General features: G+C 40.9%; 4 protein-coding genes across 4 annotated transcripts; 2 read left to right on the plus strand and 2 right to left on the minus strand.

Annotated features, from left to right (window-relative positions):
• Nucleotides 1-891: 891 nt before the first annotated feature.
• On the plus strand, nt 892-5,349 carry bnip1b (BCL2 interacting protein 1b). Its single transcript, XM_079283952.1, has 6 exons — nt 892-980; nt 2,282-2,374; nt 2,473-2,564; nt 2,819-2,926; nt 3,742-3,860; nt 4,033-5,349. Exons 1-6 carry the CDS (start codon nt 897-899, stop codon nt 4,227-4,229), a joined length of 693 nt encoding a protein of 230 aa, XP_079140078.1. The 5' UTR covers nt 892-896; the 3' UTR covers nt 4,230-5,349.
• Nucleotides 5,350-5,441: 92 nt separating this feature from the next.
• On the minus strand, nt 5,442-10,021 carry LOC306788417 (stanniocalcin-2-like). The gene is made up of 4 exons (XM_079283951.1): nt 9,830-10,021; nt 8,305-8,447; nt 7,361-7,572; nt 5,442-6,070 (listed from the first exon to the last, which is right to left on the minus strand). Exons 1-4 carry the CDS (start codon nt 9,933-9,935, stop codon nt 5,746-5,748), a joined length of 786 nt encoding a protein of 261 aa, XP_079140077.1. The 5' UTR covers nt 9,936-10,021; the 3' UTR covers nt 5,442-5,745.
• A 2,226-nt stretch (nt 10,022-12,247) lies between these two features.
• Nucleotides 12,248-15,103, minus strand: bod1 (biorientation of chromosomes in cell division 1). The gene is made up of 3 exons (XM_079283230.1): nt 14,933-15,103; nt 14,525-14,649; nt 12,248-14,265 (listed from the first exon to the last, which is right to left on the minus strand). Exons 1-3 carry the CDS (start codon nt 15,080-15,082, stop codon nt 14,052-14,054), a joined length of 489 nt encoding a protein of 162 aa, XP_079139356.1. The 5' UTR covers nt 15,083-15,103; the 3' UTR covers nt 12,248-14,051.
• Nucleotides 15,104-15,306: 203 nt separating this feature from the next.
• On the plus strand, nt 15,307-19,973 carry htatsf1 (HIV-1 Tat specific factor 1). Its single transcript, XM_079282984.1, has 10 exons — nt 15,307-15,340; nt 16,086-16,250; nt 16,948-17,182; nt 17,413-17,460; nt 17,550-17,704; nt 17,854-18,017; nt 18,158-18,254; nt 18,367-18,456; nt 18,564-18,701; nt 18,928-19,973. Exons 2-10 carry the CDS (start codon nt 16,086-16,088, stop codon nt 19,180-19,182), a joined length of 1,347 nt encoding a protein of 448 aa, XP_079139110.1. The 5' UTR covers nt 15,307-15,340; the 3' UTR covers nt 19,183-19,973.
• Nucleotides 19,974-26,483: the final 6,510 nt, after the last annotated feature.

Genomic DNA, 26,483 nt, shown 5'->3' on the forward strand with positions numbered 1-26,483 from the left:
CCGGAATCTCTGTTGTGTTATTGTGCCGCTCTCTTTTTCTTTCTTATTTTTTAAACCATTCTTTCTCTGTTGTATCAGCCGAGAGTTGGTACCACAGCTCTGCTTGTAACCACAATAGTCTGATTATGTTTATTGATTTTAATATCAAAATAATAAAACCATTAGCACCCCATCCTTAATCTTGTGTGTTTAATTGGTTCATGTAACTATGTGCATATGGGGTTTAGGATCACTGATTTGCGCAAATATTTGAATTTCATTTTCATAGTATTAGCAAAAAACATCACAGGTTCTCTCATTCCTCTATATAAACTTTTAACATATGTATGTCTAACAAGATAATATAGGTATAAGGAAGGGACAAAATACAGCAACACTATACCTATTGACACACGCTGTTGGACATTTCAGGCCCAAGTCTATTCATTTCTACTGAAGATGTTTACGGGTCAGAAATATATAGTTTTCCTTCTAGAAAAGGCTCATTATTTCCTAAAATAACTTTTTTAGCAGGTGATACTCGGAAGAAGGGAAATGTAATTTTGTACAATTTGGTGCTCTTATAAGTATTTATGGCATGTGTCTCACTTTTCAGGAAAGGGTTTCCTAGAAAAAAAGTAATTTGTTTAAATTTTTACTATAAAACCGTACATATTTGGGAAGCCATGTTATAACTAAAATGTAGTTATTGAATGTGTTACTCAGAGTTAGACTTCTAATCTTTGACATCAATTATTCGTTAATGGGTATATCAAATGTTAACAGAATAAGTTATTCATTGATCACACAGTGGTTTTAATATTTGCAGTGTCACAGGACGACCGTCAAAACTATTGCTTCGCCTTCAGTAGAGCGCGTCATATTTGGAGCCTCCAGCTTGCCGTACAAAAACAAATATGGCGTCTTCCGCGGACGTACACGTCCGAATTTGTGGACAAGAAATTATAAAATATGACCTAGAAATTAAGGCTCTTGTTCAGGTAAGAACTGCAAACACGTAGTTTGTCTGTTGATTCATCTTTTTTTATCTCATGCTGGTATCGAGTGTCGTCATCAGGTCTAAAAGTTGCTCCAGCCGTTAGCTAACAAAAGCTAATGTTAGCTAGCGTTAACAGTTAAGCAGGTAAAGACAGTTAAAAGAGCCATTGAGGTACACTGAGTGTCGGTTCTTCAGTGTAATGATAGTATATTTGTTCAACTTTATTCCCATCACTGATCAGTGATCCCTCCATTTTTATTGTCTAACGTTATCGTGAAACTAGCTAGCGTTAGCCGATGTGAGGATTAATATAAGTTATTATTAGTTGAGAAATGGGGTTTAAAATCTGTTATCAGGCATCACACCAGACCTTTTGACCGAGCAATGAATGTTACAAAAGTTACCTTGTAAGTTAACTCTTGTAACCCCAATAGTGTTTCCAAACGTACGCTCAAACATTAGACGCACACCCTATTTTATGTATATTTTTACATTTAAATCTATTAAAGCTGAAACAATTGGTCGCTTATTTTAGGTAATCGCGAGTGAATTATATTTAAATATGCGATACATTATTTAAAAGTATTTCCTCAAGCAAAAATGTACTGGAGTTTTTAAATTCAATGTTTCCTTGTAGTCGTCTTTTATAATATCGTTAGACTGAGTATTTTGGTCAGACAAACAAAATATATTTAAAGAAAAGTATAGACTAAACTATGAATTGATTAATCAAGAAAGTAGCTACATCTGCAGATACATCCATAAAGAGTTGCAGAATTAATATTTATCATATGTTATTTGAAAATATTTACATGGCATACATATACTGTAGTATTGTGTAGATTAATTGTCTACTTAACCAACATATAAAAAATCAATTATTCAAAAGAAAGGTTTACTGTTATGTCTTTTTATTTACAGGATTAATGCCAAAAATGTTTCAGTTTATGTAGAAAATATGATAATAGAGCATTACTTTTGGTGTGTGTGGTGTTTTCCTTTATTATTGAGTTTTATAACCAAAATTAAAAGCAAATAAATATGAAACGATTGATAATACCTCTCTGTATGTGATTATGGGTCACCACCAGACTCATTTTAAACTTGTAGTAAAATGCATTATATTTAAAGAACAGAATGATTTAAGTCGAGCTGTATTTTCCAAAATAAAAAATCAGTCGTAAGCATTATGTTTCAGTGTTAGCTTTGCTCTTACAGACCTTGGCTTAGAGTCTATCATGGTCATATCATCATAAATACATACCATGTCATTATGTCTGTGTGTGTGTGTGTTACCTGCAGGACATCAGGGATTGCCCTGGACCTCAGTCAACTCTCATGGAGTTCAACTCTCAGGTCAAAGAGAAGTTCAACAAGCTCAGACTGAGAATACAGGTCAGGGCTCACATCCCCACGTGTGTACTGTGTTGCATCTGACAGATTTCTTGCTTTAAATCAAAACTGTTTTCTTTGATGCGGTGTGCCGTTGTCAGGATCTGGAGCAGATGGCCAGAGAGCAGGACAGAGAGACGGACAAACTGGCCATCCAGGCAGAGACGGAGAGCCAGCGAAGGCAAATGTTGAGGTTTGCGTGAACTCGTGTTCATGGTGCTTTTGGGAGTAGTTAACGTTCTAGGTGTTGACCCTTGAAAAAAATTGCAATACATTCATACCTGGATCTAATAATAGTGTGAGAGGCAGATAAAAGTATTACATTTGGTGTAGATCAGTTTAAACACAAAAAGATTCAGACACAGACCAGTTGAGATGAAGATACCTATAACAGAAACTGAAGTTCTGACAGTTGTTTTTTGTGTTATTTCTTCCTGTGGATTCCAGTAACCAGACAGCGTGGAGGAAAGCTAACCTGGCTTGTAAACTAGCCATAGACAACACGGAGAAGGACGAGCTGCTGCATGGAGTAGAAAACCAGAGCACCAGACAAAGGTCAGTAAACCCAGAGGCTTTACTGTGGCGCTGACACGATGAGCCAATCAGCTTCATGCCATGATATATTTAACATGGCATGTGTTTTGCTTTTGTTCAGCCTGAACACCCATCCCAGCATTTATTACACCTCAGTCAAACTCTCTGGTCTCTTCGTAACCTAAGTCCAGTCTGAAGAGACTATTTGCATTTTAAAAGTTTGTCTCTCGGCTGCGTTCAGTGTTACTGATACACTGTTCACCAGTTTCTTTCTTACTGCAAAAGCGGCCGAATCGTTAGAAACAGACATTTAAGTTGCTTCTGACTGTCTTTATTCATAATATCATTACAGCTAAATCATGAACCACCTCCCTGTTGTTATATTAATCCTGTCCGAAAAACTAATGCAGTCACACAGTCTGTGATTTTTGCTTTTAGTCTGGATGACTTTGATCGCAACTTGATCGTATTTGTCTTATATTACAGCCAAGTTTGCCCTTTGTTTGTAAAATATGCTGCTCTGCTGACAGGTACTAGACTTGTCCATGTTTGTGATTGGTCATATGATGCAAACCCCCCAGCAGGTGGAAGCTTAGCGAGCAAGTCGTGCGCCAGGAAAACGCTCCTCGCGCTCAAAGCATGGTTTTCTCCTCGCAGGCTTCAATTCAACAGAGATGACCTGTGCGGAGCGACCTGTGCGGAGCGACCTGTGCGGAGCGACCTGTGCGGAGCGACCTGTGCGGCGTGACCTGTGCCGCGCTCGCCAAAGTAATTTATTAACAGTGATTTGACCCCATACAGACCTCAGATCTGCTTTGTGTCTGTTTTTGTATCAGGAAGGCGACCAAAGATAGCCTAGTAGAGACCAGTAACAACATCACAGAGAGTCTGATGTCTATGAGCAGGATGATGGCTGAACAGGTGAAGCAGAGCGAGGACACTATCGGCACACTGTGTAAGAAAAAACCTCTACTTTGTCGATGTGTTATAGGTTGTGTACGAAAGGTAAATCCAATTTACAACAATGTCTTAATCGCTCATCAATATTTACCAACGCATATTCCATTCCACGTGTAGCCTTTTATACTTTCTTCTTCTTCCTCCTCCTTCTCCTCCTCCTCACACAGCCACTTCCTCAAGTACGGTGCAGGAAACCAACGACGAGTTTAAAAGCATGACCGGGACCATTCACCTGGGGAGGAGACTGATCCTCAAGTACAACCGGCGGGAGCTGACAGACAAGCTGCTCATCTTCCTGGCTCTGGCCCTCTTCTTCGCCACCGTGTTCTACATCCTGAAGAAACGTCTCTTCCCTTTCATTTAGCTGCCTCGCTAAAGAACTTGTATCACTCAGCAGAAAGTTACCACAGGGACGTGAAACACATATGGACTACATGCAGAGTTGGAAGACTGGACTTTTGCACAAAGAGACAAGTGTCTCGTGAGAACTTTTCATTTTGTTTAGCTTCTTAATTATTAGCTTAACAATATAGAACATGTGAGTTTATAAAATGGGTATAAAGGTTAAACTTAAATTGGTAATATGAGGTTTCATGCAACAACAGTGATAGGGTTAAAGCCTCAGCATGCTTCAAACAAACGTGTGCTGTACAACCATGTCTCAAGGTAAAAGCTGTTGTACTACTACTCAAAGCCGGCCGTCATAGCGCCCTCCTTTCCCACGTCACATCCCGAGAGCTTTGGCTTTTGAGTGACTGTCGTCTTGAAGCGGCGATTTATACTAATTTGGATAAGGGTGCACACTTTCAGGCAGTCTCTCCTCGAAGGCTGCATGACAATTGTCAGCAGTGGAACAGAGCATTGAGAGAAGTTCAAATTCTGTCCACTTTTACACCTCTGCACTCCTGATCAGGAAGTAGGCGTGACTGATTTGGAAAAGCACTTTGAAGCATTCTGAGGCCTTCGTACTTCATCTGGCGGTCAAAAGCCATAGTATACATCAAACCTCACTTTGTTTACTTTTTCTCCAATTACAATCTGTGTGTCTGTTTATCTGCTCTGGACTATTCCAAATACATCATTGTTATAGTTATTGACAATTTAGCTTGTGCCTTTCTTCCTTCTGACGTCCAGACAACTGATTACTTTCTTGTCCTGTAAACATCGTCTGCCACATTAAGTCAGAGACGTTGTGAATGTTGAACAATGTTTGTTAGAATAAAGTTGAATTCTTCTATTTCCATATAATGAGGGAAATGTAGATGTGAAGCGTTGCCACAGATGTGCCAGTAGATGGCAGGATACCCAACATTTACCACCATCAGAGATGCTTTTTGTTCATTTGTATGAAGGAACTATTTTACAGGACTGACTGACTAACACACTTCTCTCTGTCATTGTTATTTAATTTCAATCAAAATGCTTACACATGCATTTTTTTTTGTTGATTAATTTAAATAAAGTTACAAAACATCGCTTTGAAACCTGTGGTCTGTATGAAATATGAGTCAAGTAGAGCATCAAAAATACATATTTATAACGTCGTAACAGACAAGTGCTTTCCTTACAAGTGCTTTCCTTCCTGCAGACTGAACCCTGACTGTCTACAAGGTGACGTTTGATAGCATGTCCACTTCACGGTGCATAATAAAACGATACTCATAAATACAAAAAAACTGATTTAAATAGAATACTGACTTTGAGCCATCAGCTGCGCTTGAATAAAATCCCTGTGGTGTTTACTTGTGTTTTCACTGCAGGATGCAGCCACTGTGGTGTTGAAGTGAGGTAGATAAATGGTTTTCATCCTTGTAAAAAACATTACAGATTTAATAAGTTATGGTTACTAAACTACTACCACCACTACTTGACCTGTCTGTTTACACAGCAGTAACATTGGTTTTCTCAGACATGAGACCAAATTCGGTGGCGTTGTCGATCTGACTCGGCCCGTTCCTGTCCTCTGGTTCGGCCGCTTCGGTCGGCTGCTGCAGGGGTCCTCTATTGGTGATGGGCCAGGACACAGTGGGGGGTGGAGCGGTGGTGTGCTGCAGAGCGTCTGCTTGGCTGAGAGAGCAGGTGCTGCCGAAGCTGCTGCACAGAGCTCCCCAGTGTTGCTCGCACTGCCTGCGCAGCCGCTGGCCGACCCACAACCCGACCGCGTCGCCACACCTCAACAGGAAGTTCATCAGCTCCACATAAGGTCTAATGGCCCAAACACACGCGAGAATTTATTTTTGAGTTTGTCCAACTTTCAAGACTTATGGCATATTTAGGAAAACACCACTTAAGGTAAGACTATAACTTTTTCACAGCAGATATTTGACTCGTACACTTATTGCAGACTAAATTATGACATTTTTATGACATACTTTACTATGATTTTTTAAGATGTTTTTCATGATCTCCTACATCGTGACTATGACATCCTGTATGACATGTTATACTCGTGACAGTGTAGTGAATACTGGAATAGCAGTTGGACCGGTATTCGAGGAGAAGCTACTCACTTTTAAATTACATTTTTTTATGACTTATTGAACTGTGATATTTTATGACTTTCTATACCATTAGCTTTTGTGATGTTTTAAAAATTTTATTTGACCATCTTCATGACATGCTGCACTCTGACTTTTTACATATAATAGTACGATGTTTTACCTTTTAAACTACATTTATTATGACATTTTAGTGACATACTATTCTATGAATATTTTTATTTTCACAGTGCAGCGAATACTGGATCAGCAATTCGACCCTAAAGCAGATAGTGATGGCAGCAGGATCAATTCAGTGATTTATTGTACAGATATGCTTACAGAAACCAAATTAAGCAGTAGGTCCGGCAGACAGGTGAGCGTAAGGCACGTAGCGAGCAAAAGGGAAACAAGCTTTTTTCGACATGCTATACTATGACGTTTTCCCAAATTCTATACTATGACTTTTTTTGGAAATCATAAAAAAGTCATGTTGACATGTAGAATGTAGTATAGCATGTCGAAAAAAGACATAAAAACGTCACAGTATACTATGACTTTTTTCGACATGCTATACTATTTCCATTTTCATAACTTTTTTTCAACTTGATATGACTTTTTTTGGAAATCATAAAAAAGTCATGTTGACATGTAGAATGTAGTATAGCATGTTGAAAAAAGACATAAAAACGTCACAGTATACTATACTATGACTTTTTTCGACATACTACACTATTTCCATTTTCATAACTTTTTTTCAACTTGATATGACTTTTTATGATTTTTTTTCGACATGCTATACTCTGACTTTTTAATGCCTTTTTCGACATACTACACTGACATTTTCATAACTTTTTGACTTGATATGACTTTTTAAAGATTTTTTTCAATATACATACTATTACTTTTTATATACTCCTTTTTTTGTTGTGTTAAACTGCGGGTCAATACTGCATTATTCCACAGAGGATGTTGGTGATGAACGTTTACTGATTGTTTGTGTGTCTCTGTCTCTCACCCCGGGGGAAACATCAGGTGGAACTGGACCAGGTTGCCCATGGTATCCATGTGGTCTCGTGGTGCCAGGCAGAGCTGGTGTTTGGAGTAACACTCTCTCTGGAGCGAGAACACCATCTCTTTTACCGCTGAGCACCGGCGGCTCACACAGCTGAAGCGCTGCCGCAGTCCCAGCGCCATGCACCGCAACGCTTCCTTCACAAATGACTTTCCCTGGGAGGAGCAGAGCAACAGGAGGAATGATTTCTGATGGCTCGGTCAGCAAAGATGCATGTTCTACAATGTGGAAATCTGGCATGGGATGTATGCCGTCTCCCCGGCTTCTGTCACTTCCTGTTTAAAATGATATGCCGACAGACTGTCCTTGATTTTCTGTGTGCATTGGATCCACCAGAATCTGACATGCTTGTGTGTGTCGTTAACTTAAGTGAATCAAGCAACAGTGTAACATTAGGCAGGCATCAGTGAGACAAACTGAATACAAATAATGACCATGCATGTGTTGTGAAAGAGTGGGTCATATCATTTTACAGAGTCAACGTATAGGTGTATGTGTGTCCACTTACCAGAAGATAGTTGAGTTATAGGCAAGTGCAATATTTTCCTTTGTTGAGACACCATAGCCATTAACACACTAACGTTACGTTCATAAAAAATATTGTTAAAAAGTCATAGTATAATATCAGATAGAAGGAAATCTCAGTGTAATATGACATACAAATGTATGTTATGTTTATGGAAACAGCTGCTTGGCTGTGGCCTAACTGCCACATCAGAATGCCAATCTGCTGTGGCACAATATCCACATCTCTTGTAAATATATAAAGCTATACATGTACCAAATTTGATGCTTTCATCAAAACATTAACAATAGGTCAGCCGTAGCCACCGCGCTGTTACTCCAATATATTCTATTTTCTTTTGAATTGTCGTGCTGCAGCCCACCTGTGAGTCATAGCGCCCGGCGTTGTGCAGCAAAGTGAGACAGATGTGGTGCAGCCCTTGGATTTCACAGGAATTGTTGTTGAAACACTGAAACGTCCCACAGCCGACATCCCCTGAACTCACCAGGCAACTCTGAATCTCCGCTGAGAGAGACAGGAGGACATAGAGAGATCAGTATTAACATCCCTACATGGATAAAGAGGCAAGTGTGTCTCTCAAATCATATGTGTGCTGTATTCGAATTAGAGAGGACAAAATAAGCATTACGAATACAATGATATCACACATCAGGATGACTTTGGGAACCTCCTGTCATGTCCAGGACTGCCTCGGTTCTACAGAAAGAAAAGTTAATGCCCTTGTCATGTCATTTTAGGCTGTTATGAGTTAAATGCTCTTGTGTAGTTTGTTTGGATTCGGGGAAGTTTGAGAGTTTCTATAACAAGCTACTGTAGTAGACAGCAGGATAGGATGACAACATCACCCAGAGGAGACAGCAAGCTCAAACTGGACAACAGTGATGGAAAGCATTCATTTCACTTTGAAAGCAATATTTCATTTCAGTTTGATAAGTGCTTGGAATGTACATTATAATGAATGTAAGGAAGCAATGAAGGAACTACTTCCCTGTCGTTCATTCTAAACAAAGATATATTGCTTTGAGAAGAGTTTTTGTTCACTTTTGCTGAGGAGACAATATCACCACACCCGAGTGGGACTGATGAAACAGATCACTTGTTGTTAGTTTCACGTTAACCTTGAAGGAACATATAGGATTCGTGTGTTGTTCTCATGGTCGCCACTAGTTTATGCTTCTGTTGATGTTGTGCAGCCTGCAGGTCAGGCCGCCCTGCTGGCACGGAGGGAATGCGCTTTGACGGGATCGAGCCGCCGGAGTGACGCATCGAGTTACAGCCACGAACAGCAGGAGAGCAAAAAGAGAGGCGCGCTCTGCTGCCCGGCTCGGCCCGGGACATACTCAGCCGGCTATATGGATACAGTTAAAACTGATACAGGCTTTAGGGGTGCACGGCATGCAAACTATTCTGCTGATGCAATGAAAGGCATATAGAAGATGAAAATATCAGGCAACCATCAGTCGCCTTACCGTCAGTTGAACATATCACTTCACTGCCTACACATCAAAGGAGACTGTAATACTGTACTTTTAATACATATACATATTATAACAAATGTTCATGGCAGTGCGTCGTCACCAAGGCTATTGAACAGTGGCATCCGGTGAGCATTGCAATGCCGCAGACAGACCACACATACAACATGCCCAATTGTATCGGTGCTAAATCTGGACGGAAGCCGAAAATACTGAAGGTTTTCTCAGCAGTAAATACACAATGCATGTCCAAAAACAGCACAATTTCATGAAATGCAAAAAGCGCGTATATTCAAACACTAAACCAAGCTTCCCCCCCAAAAATGTCAGTGTCTTCAGGCGCATTTCGTCACAGCGTAAATTGATGAAAGGCACAGTGAAGGCAGCAGTACACCTGCTGTTAGTACTCACCTGTGCTGTGCAGGGACAGCCGCTTTTTGACTTGGCTCAGATCCGTGGTCAGCACCTGTTGACAGGCCAGGAGCAGAACAAACACAGCGGACACGTTCGCCGGCATGCTTTCGACTGACCGAAGCTTCGTGTTCGAGTTTTTGGTTCGTGTAGTTTGTTCGTTGTGTCGGTTGGAGCAGCACGAGCCTTGCAGAGGAGTTTCCGCGGTATGAAGGCTGAAATATATAAAGCCACATGAGCACTGCGCGGTCACATTGTATCTCCACCAATCACAGCGCAGCCCTGTGAACGCACTACAATGGAGCCAACAAGTTTATCATTGATGAGAGAAAAAGAGGACCGACAGGAACAGAATAGCTGCGATTAAATGAACTCGTTGAATGGGCTTCGATCTGATTTAGTTTTCCTATTTATTGTCCAATATCAGTGGCGGACTGAGGCAAAGGGTTAAAACATGTTTTCTAGCATGCAAAGCAGCATATATGGCACTGGGTCACGTTTTCTTCATTTAAGGACGTCCATTAGTGCACTGCATCTCGTTTCTCCACTGGAAGGGCATCCTAGAAGAAGCTTTCATTTATTCTATCTCATGTATAGCTTCCAAGAGGGCACTTCATCATGTCTTCTCCACTGGAAGGGCACGATCAACGACACCTTCTCATGTTTTTGTTGTTATAAGGGCATCCAACAGGACACTTGTTGTGCTCCGGTGTCCAATAAAATAACATTCTCTTATAGCAGCTGTCTGATATAAGGTCTTCCTGTTCCTGGAGTCTGCAGGAAGGTCACCAACTCAGGACATCCACACTCAATTACCCGAGTGCCAGAGTGTGTTTGAGGGTTAGCAGCTGCTTTCTTGGCAGGGAAACGTGCAGTGAGAAACGTATCAGGCGCACCCAGACTGAGAGAGAGAGAGGGGTCATGACATGGGGGGGGGGGGGATCAGGCTTTACAAATGCTGTGTTTGAGTGCTACATTCCTGTAAACTGTCGCTTTTTTCATCACGTACGCCTGATATGCTTATGTGAATAAGCCTATAGAATTCTTATACAACATATCGGGTACCACTCCCTAAAAAGGCACAATTTATGGGTTCATGAGTTGAAATGAATGGCTTTATTGACAGTTAATACATAATTTGGGCGAATGCTTTATAGCTCAGGTACATTTAATTACTGATACGAAGAAACATGGGGTTGCCAGGTTGGGTAAAAAAGAGCGTTCACCACATGTATATCTGAAGAAGACTAAGACGCTATAGCCATGCAGACTACTGCAGACGTCAACCCTGTTTAATGAGCTATTAACATTTATAACTGCGGACTCAATTACATAATAGAAAGGGAGAAACCCATGAGCATCTATTAATATATTACTGACATTTATAACTGCATTATTACCACCGAGAAAGGATAAACACCCGGCAACCACCTCATGCAACCCTACATTTGTTATTAATGGCTTGGTTACTGGTTAATGCACACACACAAACACAACCATGCTCTCACTAGCTCAGGCTATTGTTTTTGATATGTCTATTGTCAAAATGTTTAGATATATAAAAAAAATGCTGAATGATTATTTCTGACTTTAGCTTTGAGGTTGCCGCCAGGCGATGTATGTGATTAAGAAGGTTGTGTCTGACACTTTGATTCAACTTGATTTTTTAAACTAACTCTTTAAAACTACAAGAGACAGGAAACAACAAACAAACGGACTACTTTGTCCTTTCAGATCGGTAATTCGGCTTTATTTGGTTCCAATAACGGTTGTTTCTGACAATTTGTAAGCTATTGCGGTCACATCAAAGAGTAACATGCTGTTGTTTACAAGTCCACGGTGAGTTATGCTTTGATGTTGATTTTTGGGCTTCATTCTTGCAGCCTACTTGTTGTGGTTGGGTTTTGTCTCTTAACAGCCATGACATCAACAGAGAGACAGGCCACAGTCATGTGACACCATGGTATCAGCATCCGCCCAGCGAGTAAAAACAAAACAAAAACAAAAAACTAACTCAATTCATGCTGTGCCTCCTCAGGCTTATCTACCCTGCATCCTAGAGGCCTACAGTGAAGATGGTTTAGGACAAGTGTGTGTGTGTGTGTGTGTGTTGTAGTGGGAGGTCAAGGTACAGAGACAGGCTGTATTAATGTGTGTGTCCATGCTGGGGCCCAGTTGGGGAAGACATACTCTTTTGGGGGGCTAATGTTCGGACGTTCGTTGCGAGTATTTTTTTCCCTCCCTGACCTTTTTTTAGCACGTTCTGTCTCATTCTGCTTCAAAACATCATCCCACAGCTTCCCTCACACAACCCCTGATGACCACCCACGCAATGACCCTTCACTGAACACACTAATACATACAGACACCACTGTGCAAACAGCACACGTGCAGGAGCCTCTCCTGCTCGGACTCTCACATGAACATGTTGTGAATAACATGCCTGCCTCTGGATGTGTTTCTGCATTCATTCAGTATCTGCTTTGAACTCAGTTACTGAACTCAAGAGGAAGCTTTGACCGTGACGTCTGGTTGTTTAAACTCAGATGAGTTGTTTGTCTTGCTCTTATGTATTCGGTTCACCATTTAATAGACTTCAAGAACCATATTGCTGTTTTTTTCTTGTTTTACATGAAAGTAAACATACTGCTGTTGAGTTTACAAAAAACACAACACACTTTTGAAGCTTTGAGCAAAACTAGGGGTAAATAAGAAGATATGATTTTGTGATGTGTGAACTGACATGGAGGACCATGAGTATCACTTATATAATTAATAAGTGAAGTGGTTAAAAAGTGATGAATCCATTGATTTATTCTTGCAAGTTTTCGCACCAAGCCAAAAAATAGGAGAAAAAAATTAACTGTTGGGTATTTCATTAATTGAAGTTTAAAAGGGCAATAAGGACAATTAAAATAATTTACAAATATTATCCATAAATTCAATTACTTCAGTGTAATATGTAAAAGCGTATTTAACTTAACACAGCACACACACACGCACGCAAACGAACAGAGGGCATCAGATTTGTGGACACACTTTTGTGTTAACGTGTGGATCAATGTCAAAAACAAGTAATTAAATCAATAAAGTTACGCAAGCTGCAATGACACGCGCAAATACCCAAAACTGATGGACTGAGGTTTAAGACTGGAAACTGCTGAGAAGTCCCTTTTATCCTGTGAGGAAAAACAAAACCAGACGGGGACGCCACTCGTGGCTTACGACTATGACTTTTTACACAACATGCCACCGTTATGCATGCCTCTGCAGGGTCGATGGTATATTTTACAATACCGGAGCAACACATATAGCTGACAAGACAGGCTCATGCAAAGTGTGCTGAGCCAGTCATCGCTCAACGCACTGCGACTTCAAGTCATACACCTCATATAGTAATAGTTCATGTCCCGTCTCAAACATGCAGATAGGCCCCGTATATGTCTCATGTGGTGGAATCAGCAAGTTTGCCTCGAAAATCTAAGCATCTGAATACTTTTGGATGGATTTTGGCTTTGAAATGCCTAACTGAGAAAAACTATCCCACCTAGTGGTTCTGTTGTATGATTACACAGGAAACAAAGTTATTCCCATCACTCAGAGGAAAGAATTGACTGTGTGGCTTCAAAAACTAACACAATAGCTTTGCATACAGCAGAGTATCTTTACTAATAAAAAGGCACAGGTACTACAAATGGGTACAATAAGAAAAATGTAGAGGGACAGGATGTCAACTGTGTTTAGTAGAGCACATAGGATGCACAATCAATGCTGCATACTAAATGCAAGCAACAAAAAGGAAATCTGACACAGTGTGATAGCTGCTAGCTGCTGATGAAAATATATTTACATAAATGTCTTTCAATAATTCAACCCGAGTTGGACAGAAACTGTAGGATCTTCTTCCTGTAATCCTCCCAGCTGATTGACTTATGATGAATCAGTGCCGTTTACAAGTTTAACATATTGTTAGTCAACATGTGTTTTGTGGAAAATGTCGACATGGCACATTCTTTAATAGGAAGAGCTGCGCAGTGAAAGTGCACCACTCCGCACTGTCCAACATCCACAGACGAGCCATGAAACATCATCTCACGCTGAAGACTTTGAATACAGAAACAGTCCAGACGCTCGTCTTCTTCTTCTTTGTCGTCGTCGTCGTCCTCCTCCGCTTGTATGATGTTCTCGACCTCACACTGTACTTCAGCTTTTAAAACAGACCTCAGGGGGTTTTGGGCCCAGAAGCAGGTGGGGCCTCCTGTAGTTCTGTCTGCTCAGCCGGTGCAGAATTACAACTCAACACGTTCTCCTCCCTCCTCTCACCCGACAAGAAATCATGGATAGCAGTTTCTATGTGTGGCCGAAAAGTGTGGTTCATCTTGGGGTCGACGACCTGAGTGATGATCCTGTCCACACCGGACTCTAGCATACCCGATCTAGAAAAAACAGTATGCACAACATATCCTGTGAAAACAGTTGCACGATGACCTCATGTACAGTATCGCTGACTGGATTGAACTGCCATAAAATCATTAGCTGCAGACTAAAATGTTGCTCATCCTGAAGAAATTTAAAACAATTCTTCAACAAAAATATCCTACACTCATCAAGTAGCTGTTCACTTTACATTGTTGTTCCTTTGAATTGTACAGGACGACGATAAATAAGTCAAAGACAGTTGAAAGTGACACTTACTGGACAACACTTTGTCTCAGTCCGTTCCTCATCTGGTTCTTGTTGATGGACGGGTTCCAGTCCTGTGTGCTCAGGTGCGACGTGACGTAGTTGTCAACTTTCTGTCGCAGGTTCTGATAGGCAGGCTGGCAGCAACAACAGGGACAGCGATGTAAACCCAGTCATTAAACAGTGATGCAGCACAGAATACGGTAACATGGAAAGTATATTGTCACAACAATGAGAATAACACACTGCTAAATTATTTATATTTAAACTAGCAACGAATTAATGCCTAACGTAAGCACAATATAACGTTAGTGAAGTAGCGACTAAAGTTACGAGCTTAGCTTAGATTCTGGTTCTCTAACCACAGCAGTAACGTGTAACGTTAGCCAAGGCGGTGTTGTCGTTAGCCGACTAGCTTACCTTCGTATCAACGTCGGCGATACAGTCTCGACGGAACTCGTCAAAAAGCCCACGGTTCTTCAGATGCTCCACGATCATACCAATGAGCTGCGGGTCTCCCGGTGGAAGGTTGCCCGGACTGACGTTAACGTTATTGCTACCTTCCGCCATGACAAACCCAAGTAAAGGTCTGCTAACGTACCTGCTAGCTAGCTGAGCCGTGGGCGCTTGTTTTCTATATCCGTGCTGTCCTCAGAAGACTGCGGGCGGAGTGACCGTCGTAGATGCTATGGTAAAAACAGGTAGACGCTGTATAACAAATCAAGCGCTTCGTTTCCAGTTGACGCATGCGCATTCCAAACCTGACATCGGAAGTACTTCATTGAAGTGTCGGCTGGAAGGGTAAAACGTTTGCGCGTAAATCTAAAGGTACTATTTATTTAACACACTGGCTGAATTCTCAAAGCACAGATCGTTTCTGTGGTTGGGTCTTTAGACCGGGGGAATATGTTTCGTTAAGCTTTGAACCTACCAGATTTTAGACTAACGTTATTGTTGTTAAAGGTAACGATGGCTAGCGTTAACCAATGTTAGCTGTGTTGGCTAACACCAAATAATGTATCGCTAACTATCCTAATACTCACAAGCACACACCTTTAGATGTTACCAAATGTCCATCATTATTATCCTCATGTGAGCTGAACATCGACAGCCTTGTAACCACAGATTTGTCTAAACTATCTTGCTGACACTGATTCATGCTTTCGGTTCATCAAACGCACCGTAGTGTGATGAATTAAAGCAACTGACTGACACCTTTTTCAGAACCTACAGGGCGGTGACAGTGCCAGTAGCAACATTTGATTGGTTAATTGCGTGGCTGTAAAAGGGCTTTATAATGGGCAGTCGTCTGTTAGGACGGTCTGGAGCAAGCTGTTGACATGTTTTATAGGCTAAGCAGAGTCGTTTACTGTTTGTTTTTACAGCACTGGCTTGCCATATGCGTTTACTATCCTGCTTTGATATTATTGTTCAACCACACATACACACATACATCTATGAGCATAGCGAAAAGATGTTGAGCTTCTTTGCCACATTGATGTGTAATACAGCTGCTGTACTAATGTTGAAATGGAATGCTTGTTGACCTGGATCGTTTCATTGCTTGTTGCAGATGAGTGGTCAAGCAAATGCCAACAAAGAGTTTATGGAGCAGCTGCGGATGCAGGAGCTCTATGATCGGAGAAATGAGGGTGGCTCTGAACCCAACACCTACACGGACCCAGAGGATGGGACCGTGTATGACTGGGACCCTGAAAAGAAGGCCTGGTTCCCTAAAGTATGGACTTTTGTTTTCCTACTTCATATATTTGTTCTTAACTATTTCTGTTGCTGTCTGCGCAGCAGTCTTTGACATATTCACATTATGGATTGTACCTGTTATGTTTAGACTTACTGTGTGCAAGTTTGGTTGACTTTGCAATGCATAGTAGGGCTTAACAATTTAGAATTACTTTTGATGTATGATTTGCAATGTTAGAGGAAATTAGTATTGTTATATCCTTATCCTAATTTTCATTGAATAACATGATAATGGTGCGATTTTTGCGGGGATCTGTACCAAACAAAGATGGTTTTCTTAAGCCTGTAGAATATGATGTGTTGGCCAGGACATCGCTGCAGTATGACAGTATTTCATTTAAAATGGGATGTTGACATCACACAAATATTGCACAAATTGTAATAGGCCATATTGAGATTTCGATGAATTATGATTCATATAGTATATGACATATACTATGCTGTTCTGACCGGGGGCGCTGTGGCAAAGCAACAATACTGTTAACATAACAGTTCAAGGTCTCCTTCATACCAGCTTGTACTTGCCACTGACCACACTTGGCAATAAAATGCATGATTGGAAGCTCCAAATAGAGATGTCTATTCACCCTAAATTAGATCTCAGACCTCTTTTTGGTATGTAGTCGTAACAGTTTCAGTGTTCATTTTAAGTAGGTTTTGCTTCGTTTCTCCAGATAACAGAGGACTTCATTGCTGCCTACCAGGCCAACTATGGCTTCACTCAGGATGGAGATCCAGATGCCAACAAAGCTGCAGTGAGCAGCTCCAACCCAGCAGCCCCAGAACCACACAGCAAGCCCTCAGAAAAGGAGAAACCAGGAGATTCCTCCAAGAACCAGGACCCAGACCAGCATGAGACCGCAGCTAAAGAAGACAAACAGAAAGGGGAGAAGAGAAAACCAGACCCAGGTAAAGTGACATCCACAACCATAGAGAAGAGACAAAACCAGTGGATTAACTAACACACAAATGGTAAAAAATGTTGTTTGTTTTTAATCTATTGATGTATTTTTCCACCTTTACCCCTGTCTACATTAGTGATTATTACCAGTATTCATATTATGTACAATTTCTGAGTTTAAGTTTGTACAAACGTATCTTTTGATAAATGCTTTTTTTCCCCTTTCTCGTTCTTGTAGGATGGTTTGACATAGAGGAAAATAAAAACACCAACGTCTACGTATCAGGTTGGTTTTGATGAGAACATTTATTTTGTCATTGTCGAGGGGACAGCTGTCCGGTGAATAGCTGACTCTCTCACTCTCTTCCTCCTCAGGCCTGCCTCCGGACATCAGCAATGACGAGTTTGCTGAGTTGATGTCCAAGTGCGGCATTGTGATGCGGGACCCCGTTACTGAAGAGTACAAAGTCAAACTCTACAAGGATAAGGAGGGAAATCTGAAGGGAGATGGTCTCTGCTGCTATCTCAAGGTCCGTTAATTTATAGTCGCCACAGCTTCGTGACCACATTCCGCATGGCTTTTGGCTCGAATGACAGTCCGGAGAAGAAGTATTAGTTGCAGTGGTATTGTATTGCACTACAGTGAAGTGACAGTGTGTGTTTGTGATCATCTCTGCAGAAGGAGTCAGTGGAATTGGCTCTGCGTCTGATTGACGAGTCAGAGGTCCGAGGTTACAGACTCCACGTGGAAGCAGCACGGTTTGAGCTAAAGGGCCAGTACGACGCCAGCAAGAAGAAGAAGAAGAACAAAGATTATAGGAAAAGAATGCAGCAGCAACAGAAGTACATTCTACTTCCTTGTTCCTTTTTAGTTAACCTCCCACTAGTCCTCTGCATCTGGGGATAAACGGCCAAGATGCTCAAGTGGATAAAGAGAAGACAAGTAAAGGAGTATTTTCTTGTCTGTGTCTTTGTCCGTGCAGACAGTTGGACTGGAGGCCAGAGAAGCAAGGAGAATTGAGGAAGAGACATGAAAAAGTTGTCATCATTAGGAACATGTTCCACCCCAGTGACTTTGAGGTGCGGAGAGACAAACACACACACACACACACACACACACACACACACACACACACACACACTGTCCGTTGAGGGTATTAATCTCTCGTGGTCTCTGTGTTGGCCTTCGTAGGAAGACCCACTGGAGTTGAATGAGTATCGTGAGGATCTGCGGGTGGAGTGTGAGAAGTTTGGCGAGGTCAAGAAGGTCATCCTCTTTGATGTGAGTTTAACATTGTTCATGCTCGTTCATAGTCACAGTAGAGCGGTTTGAATTGTATGTTGGTGGCATCAATAAGGAGCTGGTGTGTGGTTGTGTTTGTGCTGCAGAGACACCCGGACGGCGTGGCGTCAGTCGCATTTAAAGAGCCTGAACAAGCCGATGCGTGCATAGAGTCGTTCAATGGTCGCTGGTTTGGAGGAAGGCAGCTGACTGCTCTGCTTTGGGATGGAACAACAGACTATCAGGTGAACCGAATGCAAAATACAAATGGGAATTTAGCAAGCAAGAAGGATGATGAAAATATGCCATTGAATTTAATTATGGAAATGCAGAATTTGTAAAGCTTTTGAAGCAAGTCATCACTCTTACCAACAAGTCATGTGATATTTGAGTTATTGTGATGTCCTTGATTGACTTAAACTCTGCATCTGGAAAGAATTTGCGGCCTTAATGCTGATGCTGTTTGTGCAGGTGGAAGAGACAACGCGTGAGCGGGAGGAGCGACTGAAGGGTTGGTCCACTTTCCTGGAGGGAGGCGAGAAGGGCCTGCAGAACAACACTGCCAAGCCAGCAGAGGGCAGCACCACCGAAACAGAACCCACAGAACCCTCCAGCACCACGGAGCCCGAACAGCGTCCCGAAACACAACCACAGAAAAAGGAAAAGGAGGAGGAAGCAGACTCTACAGATAGCAGCCTGGAAGGAAGTGATGACGAGAAAGCCTAGATACTTAAATGCACATCTTTGGTCCCCATGGCAAACAATCAGGACAGTCCTGCTGGATTGTGAACTGGTAAACACCTGTTCTGTGCAGGTGAGGAGGAGGAGGAGGAGGAGGAAGAGGAGGAGGTTTGAGCTGTTTTGTAATGTAGAAAAATAAAACTGTGATTTTGTCTACCCTATTTTCACTATTTTGGTTTACACCGTAATTTGACCTGCACGTGAGAAGCACAGCTTTCCCTGAATTTCAATGTGCCAGTTTGTTTGCAGTTTTGTGTTGATAACCCTGAAATATTGATGAATTACAAAAGACAACTTACACTGAACAGATATCAAAGGGACACTTACTTCGGGTTGAATCATTAAGTACGCACATTTACATTGTTACATAGATCGTCATATCGCCCAAACCTTGTAGAAAGTACACATGTATGGTAGTAAAAAGTCCCAATATCATAACATCAAACTTCAAAATAAGTTTAAGTTTCAACGCAGAGCACACGCATACCAGAATGCTTTTTCATTTCCACAGTGGCTGCATGTGTGCTTAAAACAGCAACTTCTTTTGTGATTTTCATAGATGGTACAGACAGCGTGCTGGCTACTCGGGTTCCAATGTGTCCAGACATACATTGTTTAATGCAAAAGGGACTTCAAAACAAGAACCAACACACTTAAATGTTCACTAGATAGTGCATCCACTATATAAATGCAAACAAAAATAGATAATTGTGCTTTTCCTTTTTGGGGTCCAGTATCTGGATCTCTGAGGTGGTAACAGGGTCATGTGCTATAAGACTACAAACCTATTATTACAAATACACACAATCCCTTTGGATGCTGTCTTGTAAATATGAGCATCGATGTGTTTAATAAAGTTGTTTGGATTTGTAATGTTTTGAAGTCTCATGACATCTCATTCTGAAGACTGTGATGACACAAGATACAGATTGTGTTTGATTTAAACCTTGTGACAGAGTGAGTTACAACCTGACCTCCAACAGAAACGTCTCAGAGTAAAACTACAACTATGGAAAGTACACCAGAACTACAAGTAAATACTACAAATCCAATACTACCATAGTATCTGTGTTCAATAGATATGGAGAAAGGCAACAAGGTAAGACTTTCTGAGCAGGGGACACATACAGATGTTATTTTAGTGCTACACTACAGTCAGGGTAAGTATTTGGACTGTGACACAATTATTCTGATTAGGCCTCTTTACACGACTCCAACGGATTTGAAATGAAGCAGTCAATATGTGGTTGAAGTGTAGACTTTCAGCTCGAATTCAATAGATGAAACAAAAATATCACAATAACCGTTTAGGAGTTACGGCCATTTTTACACAGTATACCCCAAATTTTCAGAGGCTCTAAAGTAATTGGACAATTGTCTGACAAAGGGTTTCATGGCCAGATGTGGTCGGTTCTGTCACTATTTCATGACAAATGATGCAGATAATAGGATTCAAAATGTTAAATTAGCATTTTGTAGCTGGTCCATGGAACTCTTAGCATGAAACCAAAAAGGTGTCAATGCAAGTAGATGCAAGAAAAACCCTTCATAACATGGACTGAAGTCAAGAACACTGGAGGATGTAGGCGCGTCATTGTCTACGATCAAGAGACGCCTTTTCATCTTTTGTCTGAATCTTCAACAAATACAATTATTTTGAATCGTTTTTAAGAGAAGGGTAGCCTGATATTAAGATGAAATGGACACTTATTTTCCCCCATATTATTTATAAGCCATTCATTATATTAAAGAGATGTGGAGAGTAAGATGAAAGAGTTTGTTTTTTCATGACCACGATTGTTCCTAAAGTTGATCAGACACTTGACCTGTAGTGTATGAAATTTTACAATCTATCAAGTTTTGATTGCAGTAGTGGACTTTTCGTGTCACTCTACTTTAGTTTACGTGACAAGTTTTTCGTGGATTGTAGTATTTTGATACTTTCACAGTTTATATATTAGGCCTGATTTCTATGAAAAGAGACATAAGAATTTCACTTTTTGCAATATGGTACCTTTGAATACCATCATTACCTTCCATTATTACATAGTACATTTGTTTAAACTTTTGGCTGAAGCAATGCATGAAGAAAATTCAAGTTTAACAGAAGATGTATTCTTAATAATAATAATAATAACAATAATATGTTTTATTTGTAAAGGGCTTTAAAAGGTACTCAAAGACACTTTACATGGTAAAAAGAGAAACAATAAAAGCAACAATATAAACAAAATAGATGACATAACAGTAAGGAACAGCACAAAAACATACATCACTAACTTCACAGGTTAAAAGCAGATGTGAATGGGTGAGTTTCAACCCAGTAGAAGTGACAGCAGTGCTCACATTTTGTAACTCGCTGCTAATGATTCTCAGACTTTGGAGCGTCTACACTCCTGCCTCACCACTAGAGAGCACTGTGATCCTGCTGGTGCCTCTGATGGTCGGTGAACTTTGCTTTATTACAAAGTAGATATCAGAGTTATGTCACATTGGCACCATAACAGGACTGGCTTTTTAAAGTTTAACTTTTGAAACCTTGCAAATATTTTCAAGGTTTCAAAATAAATATTGCTGGCAGAAAGCAGTGGAAAGTAACTGTACATATAATGTGCTTAAGTCAAATTTGAGGGTCATATATTTTTTCTGAGTCACTTAAGTGACAACATTGTTCAACGTCCGAATCATTTACTCACATGTGCTCATTTATAAAGCCTCTTTGTGTTAATTTGAACACATTTCATGTCCTTTGGCACATTCATGCAAATGATTATGTACAATTGCCTGCATGTTTCCTACATTATCAATTCTTACATCATGTTGATCAAAATGTATGGTGGTTCTCTGTTGAATACAGCCAAAAACATCTTGGCATTAGTTCACTGCATAAGTCATTACATGAAATACATTTATGTGGTAATGTAATTGAGAGGAAAACCAGTTTTGAATTCAGAATTGCAATAGTAAATAGCATATGTAACCAGGGAGTGATTGAGAGTGGTGGTGCGGTTCTGTTTCACAGATGAAAGTATGCAGGCTGAGTAACATCAACAAGTAACATGTTGATTTGTGCCTCAACAGACTCTTGACCGGAGGGGAAGGAGATCAGATGTAACCAAAGTAGATTTAGTACCTTCAAGGAGAACCTCAGTTGGAGTTGTACTTTACTTCAGTATTTTTGCCATATCAAACAATTTTGAGCCAATTTTAAGGCAAAGATATTATACAGTAACTCATATAGTTTCTTTGTAAATACCTTGAACACAATACTTGAACACTGTGTTCTCTGTTTCTCTGTTTTCCAATAGACTGTGACTGCAACACAATTTGACAGTAATGCAACAATATTATATGAGTCAACAAGAAGGCGCAGACAGAAAGATATGGGGCAGGAGCAGAGGAGGAGGAAATGGACAGAGCATGTGAAAGCAGGGTCTGTGTGTGTGTGTGTGTGTGTGTGTGTGTGTGTGTGTGTGTGTGTGTGTGCGTCTGTCTGTGTGTGTGTTCTGTTCCCTGGAGTCCACCCTGGAGATCGCTTGGGAAAAAGACCTCTAGGTCTGCCCGAGGTTTGACATGCAGCCAAGAAAAGCAAGACTAAAATAGTGAGAGAGAAGAAGAGAGAGAGAAAGAGAGAGATGGAAGACAGAGAGGGGGTGAGAGGAAGGAGAGCTGAAGAGATGGAGAAAGAGTGTGGACAAAGAGCTTTGTATCTGTGGAGAAAATGTATGGAAAACAAAAACATTCACACACACACACACACACACACACACACACACACACACACACACACACACACACACACACACACACACACACACACACACACACACACACACACACACACACACACACACACACACACACACACAGCTGATTGGAACCATATGCCGACAGACAGAGAGAATAATGGGAAACTGTGAATTGTTTGATTTGTTTTCCCTCTGTGTTGCATTGGAGAGTGGCGGGAGTGGAAGGCGTCCATGACCAAAGATGACGATCAGCCATGGGAAATTCCAAGCAGTAGATGTGTCCAATGAGCTGCATGGACAACAGGTCCTGCTCCATTAACAGCGTGCATGAAGGGGGGGGGGGGGGAACTTGAGCAATGAGGTGCCCACAAAGTCATGTACTGAGTACAAATGGTGATTCTGACACTCACTGATCACAAGCCAATTTTACTGTTATTTCTCTCTCTCTCTCTCTCTCTCTCTCTCTCTCTCTCTCTCTCTCTCTCTCTCTCTCTCTCTCTCTCTCTCTCTCTCTCTCTCTCTCTCTCTCTCTCTCTCTCTCTCTCTCTCTCTCTCTCTCTCTCTCTCTCACACACGTACACACACAACAGACTTTTACTGATCCTCTACAACAAACACAAAAGCTGGTGTTTGTTATTCGGTTAGTTCAATTAACTATTTAATAGAAGAGAGAAAATAACTCAACGCCTCCGTAGTTGGCCTCAAAAAGGACGACGACGTCTCAAGGACAAGACAATAATACCGGCGTCTGTCATGAAAAAGCAGGTGACATGGATGACAGTGATTCCACCGTATGATGCAATTGAACAGTTGAGTTCTTAAGAAAGTATGGGAAAGGTATCGAGCAATCAATCTTTCTATTGTACTTTCCATTTGGAGTGTTGGGCCAGCTTTTTAACTGGTGAGACAGGATGAAGACAAACACCTGTGCTCGACAGTAAACATGCATCTAGAGTGTTAAGTTCAGAGATACAATAGAGTAAGGACATTTTTGGCCAGTTACACATGTTTCCAATAACTGAAAAATGACTAAATAAATAAATAGAGGAAGCAAGTGAGTGGGAGTGAAAAGAAGGAGGAAAAGCAAGGTTGATTTGCTGCAGATGCTCCACTCTACTGGGAAAATGACATAAGGTTGATTCTTTATGGAAATGGGCGTGTTTTTATTGGTATGTGGGTTAGTGAAAAAGACTGTATCTTACTGTATTTTTAAAACTGCACCAGCAGAAGGGGTCAGCAGCAGCTTAATGATTACAGAAGTGAGTCTGCCATCACAAGGTGGTTTGAGTCTTGAAGAGGGGGAAAGAACAGATGAAGGTACACTTCTCTACCTTTACCAGTAATTGTTTACCAAGATACCCTTGAGCAAGGCAGCCTAGTCTCTTCATTCTTCATCTTGTGTTCTTGTAGAACGCAATCCTCGTCGAGGAAAAGTCACCAATTTGAATTAATTCATGTAAAATGTACTTTTATTTTCAGTGTTTTTTTGGTTGAAACATGTTTAGTTATGCATAGCTGCAGATCATTTTATTTTGAATATAAAAAAATGCATACATTCCAGATTTTACATCCAGGAAGCACATTAATATCACGAACCTCAAGCTGCGACTGGACCTCTGAACCTGCGATTCATTTTGTTTTGACCACTTGGGGGCAGCAGAAAACACAACACTTGACAAGTTAGCTTTAGTTTGTTAGCCAAGTATAAAAACACTTTTTGCAATATTCTGTATATAAATGAAAAAATGCAAACAATCTCAAGTAACTAAGAAGGCAGAAAACGAAAACAAGAATGAAAAAAGACCACATCTCTCTCTCTCTCTCTCTCTCTCTCTCTCTCTCTCTCTCTCTCTCTCTCTCCTCTCTCTCTCTCTCTCTCTCTCTCTCTCTCTCTCTCTCTCTCTCTCTCTCCCCTTTGCTATGTTCTGCTTTCTCCCATGGGATGTGTGGTGCTGTATCCTGTGTGTCTGATCATGTGTCCTCTTTTCACACGGAAACTATGACTGTAACACATACAGAGACTTGTTTTTATCACTTAGGAGGACATTCTATATGAATTCCCTGGAGACATCCCCTAACCTAAAACCAAGTCTTAACCCTGAAGTTTAATGGTTTACTGCACCTTGTGGGGACCAGCCCCCAAATGGGAGGTGAGTCCCCGCAATGTGACTGTGTGTAGACACTATGTCCCCACAATGTGATTAATACAAGTTAGACATAAATAATCTGCAAATATTTGCACATACACTTGGACAAGACAGTTTTGCAAAGCAAAAATAGTAAAATTGATAGTTTTCATCCATCCATTTATCTTGCCATTGGTCTTAACAACATGGCCAACAGCAATAATTTACAAAATGCCTATTCCACCAATTGAATGTGTTAATTTTAATCAATATTTTTCTCATCAAGTCAGTATTTCAAACAACCAGAGAACCAATCCAAGAGTTGTAACAACTTGGCATCGGACATTTGAACACTACAACAGTGTCTCTGTTTCTCCTGTGAGTTGGAATCATAACTCTGACTCTCATTATGTCTCTGCTTTAACACTACGCCTCAGGCCCACAGTTGTTATTTTAAATCTTTGCTAATTGTCAGACTTTGGCTTGGTTCCTTTCCTTCACCTTATGAAATCCAGTTCATGGAATTAATGTGTTATGTGTCCTCTGTGTGTGTGTGTGTCCTCTGTGTGTGTGTCCTCTGTGTGTGTGTACGTGGTGTGTTTTACAGTCTGGCGATATCAATGTATTCAGGGAATGCTTGTGTAAATAGAGTGAAGTCACATGCAGGGATCGTTTCCACTTTCCTTTTCATGAATAATATTATTGTAAACTATCTGTGACCTAACCTTTTCTGCTATAACTTTCCTGCTGAATAAAAACACATGTGGCTGATTTGGGGAAGGCTGGCCGCTGCTCGAGCGCTGGGTTACTGATCGATTACATCATGGCTCCCCGGTGTGAAAGTGGCAGATAAGAGTAACTCTAGGTGCTCATAAAGTTTGAGATTGTGCTGTATTTTAACTTCTAGTCCTGATAACAATGCCAAGTGTTTTCCCCATAGGACTTTAGTTTTCCACAACTGATAATTACAGGTTTGTTTGAGGTATTTATGTATTTATATTCTACTGGTGATTGTTTTTGCCAAGTCACTCTTTAATTTGTCAGTGCTTAAGTGAACACATGAGGGAGTTGTGTGTTTGGATGGTGAGTATGTGAATGGATATGTGGATGTTATGCAAGAAGGATGTCTTGTCTTCAAAAAGCACAGAAATGGGGGAAGACTGTGAATGTGTGTGAAGTGATGGTGGTCGTGTCTGAGGGCCTGATTTCAAGGTCGGACAGGAAATGCCTGTGCAGATGGGGGACACTGAGAACAGTATACAGGAAACAGCCTACGCTGCAGCTGTGCGTGTGTATTTATATGTGTGCTTGTGATTAGCAGCAGCAGTTTGCTATTATATAATATATATTCAGAAGAGGCAATAGATGAATGCAGTAATAGTCAATGGAACTGACGGTGGCATGATACACC

This window comes from Melanostigma gelatinosum, assembly GCF_949748355.1.
Source record: "Melanostigma gelatinosum genome assembly, chromosome: 14".
In the NCBI taxonomy this organism is placed as follows: Eukaryota; Metazoa; Chordata; class Actinopteri; order Perciformes; family Zoarcidae; genus Melanostigma; species Melanostigma gelatinosum.

Excerpts from the sequence above, each read along its gene's own strand:
- bnip1b (XM_079283952.1), top strand. The coding sequence starts at position 897 with ATGGCGTCTTCCGCGGACGTACACGTCCGAATTTGTGGACAAGAAATT. Across the intron at positions 981-2,281 it reads AAATTAAGGCTCTTGTTCAG|GACATCAGGGATTGCCCTGG; the intron begins GTAAGAACTGCA and ends TGTTACCTGCAG. Across the intron at positions 2,375-2,472 it reads AGCTCAGACTGAGAATACAG|GATCTGGAGCAGATGGCCAG; the intron begins GTCAGGGCTCAC and ends TGCCGTTGTCAG.
- LOC306788417 (XM_079283951.1), bottom strand. The coding sequence starts at position 9,935 with ATGCCGGCGAACGTGTCCGCTGTGTTTGTTCTGCTCCTGGCCTGTCAA. Across the intron at positions 8,448-9,829 it reads GCTGTCCCTGCACAGCACAG|CGGAGATTCAGAGTTGCCTG; the intron begins GTGAGTACTAAC and ends TGTCTCTCTCAG. Across the intron at positions 6,071-7,360 it reads CACCTGATGTTTCCCCCGGG|ACCTTATGTGGAGCTGATGA; the intron begins GTGAGAGACAGA and ends TTGGGCCATTAG.
- bod1 (XM_079283230.1), bottom strand. The coding sequence starts at position 15,082 with ATGGCGGAAGGTAGCAATAACGTTAACGTCAGTCCGGGCAACCTTCCA. Across the intron at positions 14,650-14,932 it reads TCGCCGACGTTGATACGAAG|CCTGCCTATCAGAACCTGCG; the intron begins GTAAGCTAGTCG and ends TGTTGCTGCCAG. Across the intron at positions 14,266-14,524 it reads CTGAGACAAAGTGTTGTCCA|ATCGGGTATGCTAGAGTCCG; the intron begins GTAAGTGTCACT and ends TGTTTTTTCTAG.
- htatsf1 (XM_079282984.1), top strand. The coding sequence starts at position 16,086 with ATGAGTGGTCAAGCAAATGCCAACAAAGAGTTTATGGAGCAGCTGCGG. Across the intron at positions 17,705-17,853 it reads GTCTCTGCTGCTATCTCAAG|AAGGAGTCAGTGGAATTGGC; the intron begins GTCCGTTAATTT and ends TCATCTCTGCAG. Across the intron at positions 18,255-18,366 it reads TCCACCCCAGTGACTTTGAG|GAAGACCCACTGGAGTTGAA; the intron begins GTGCGGAGAGAC and ends TGGCCTTCGTAG.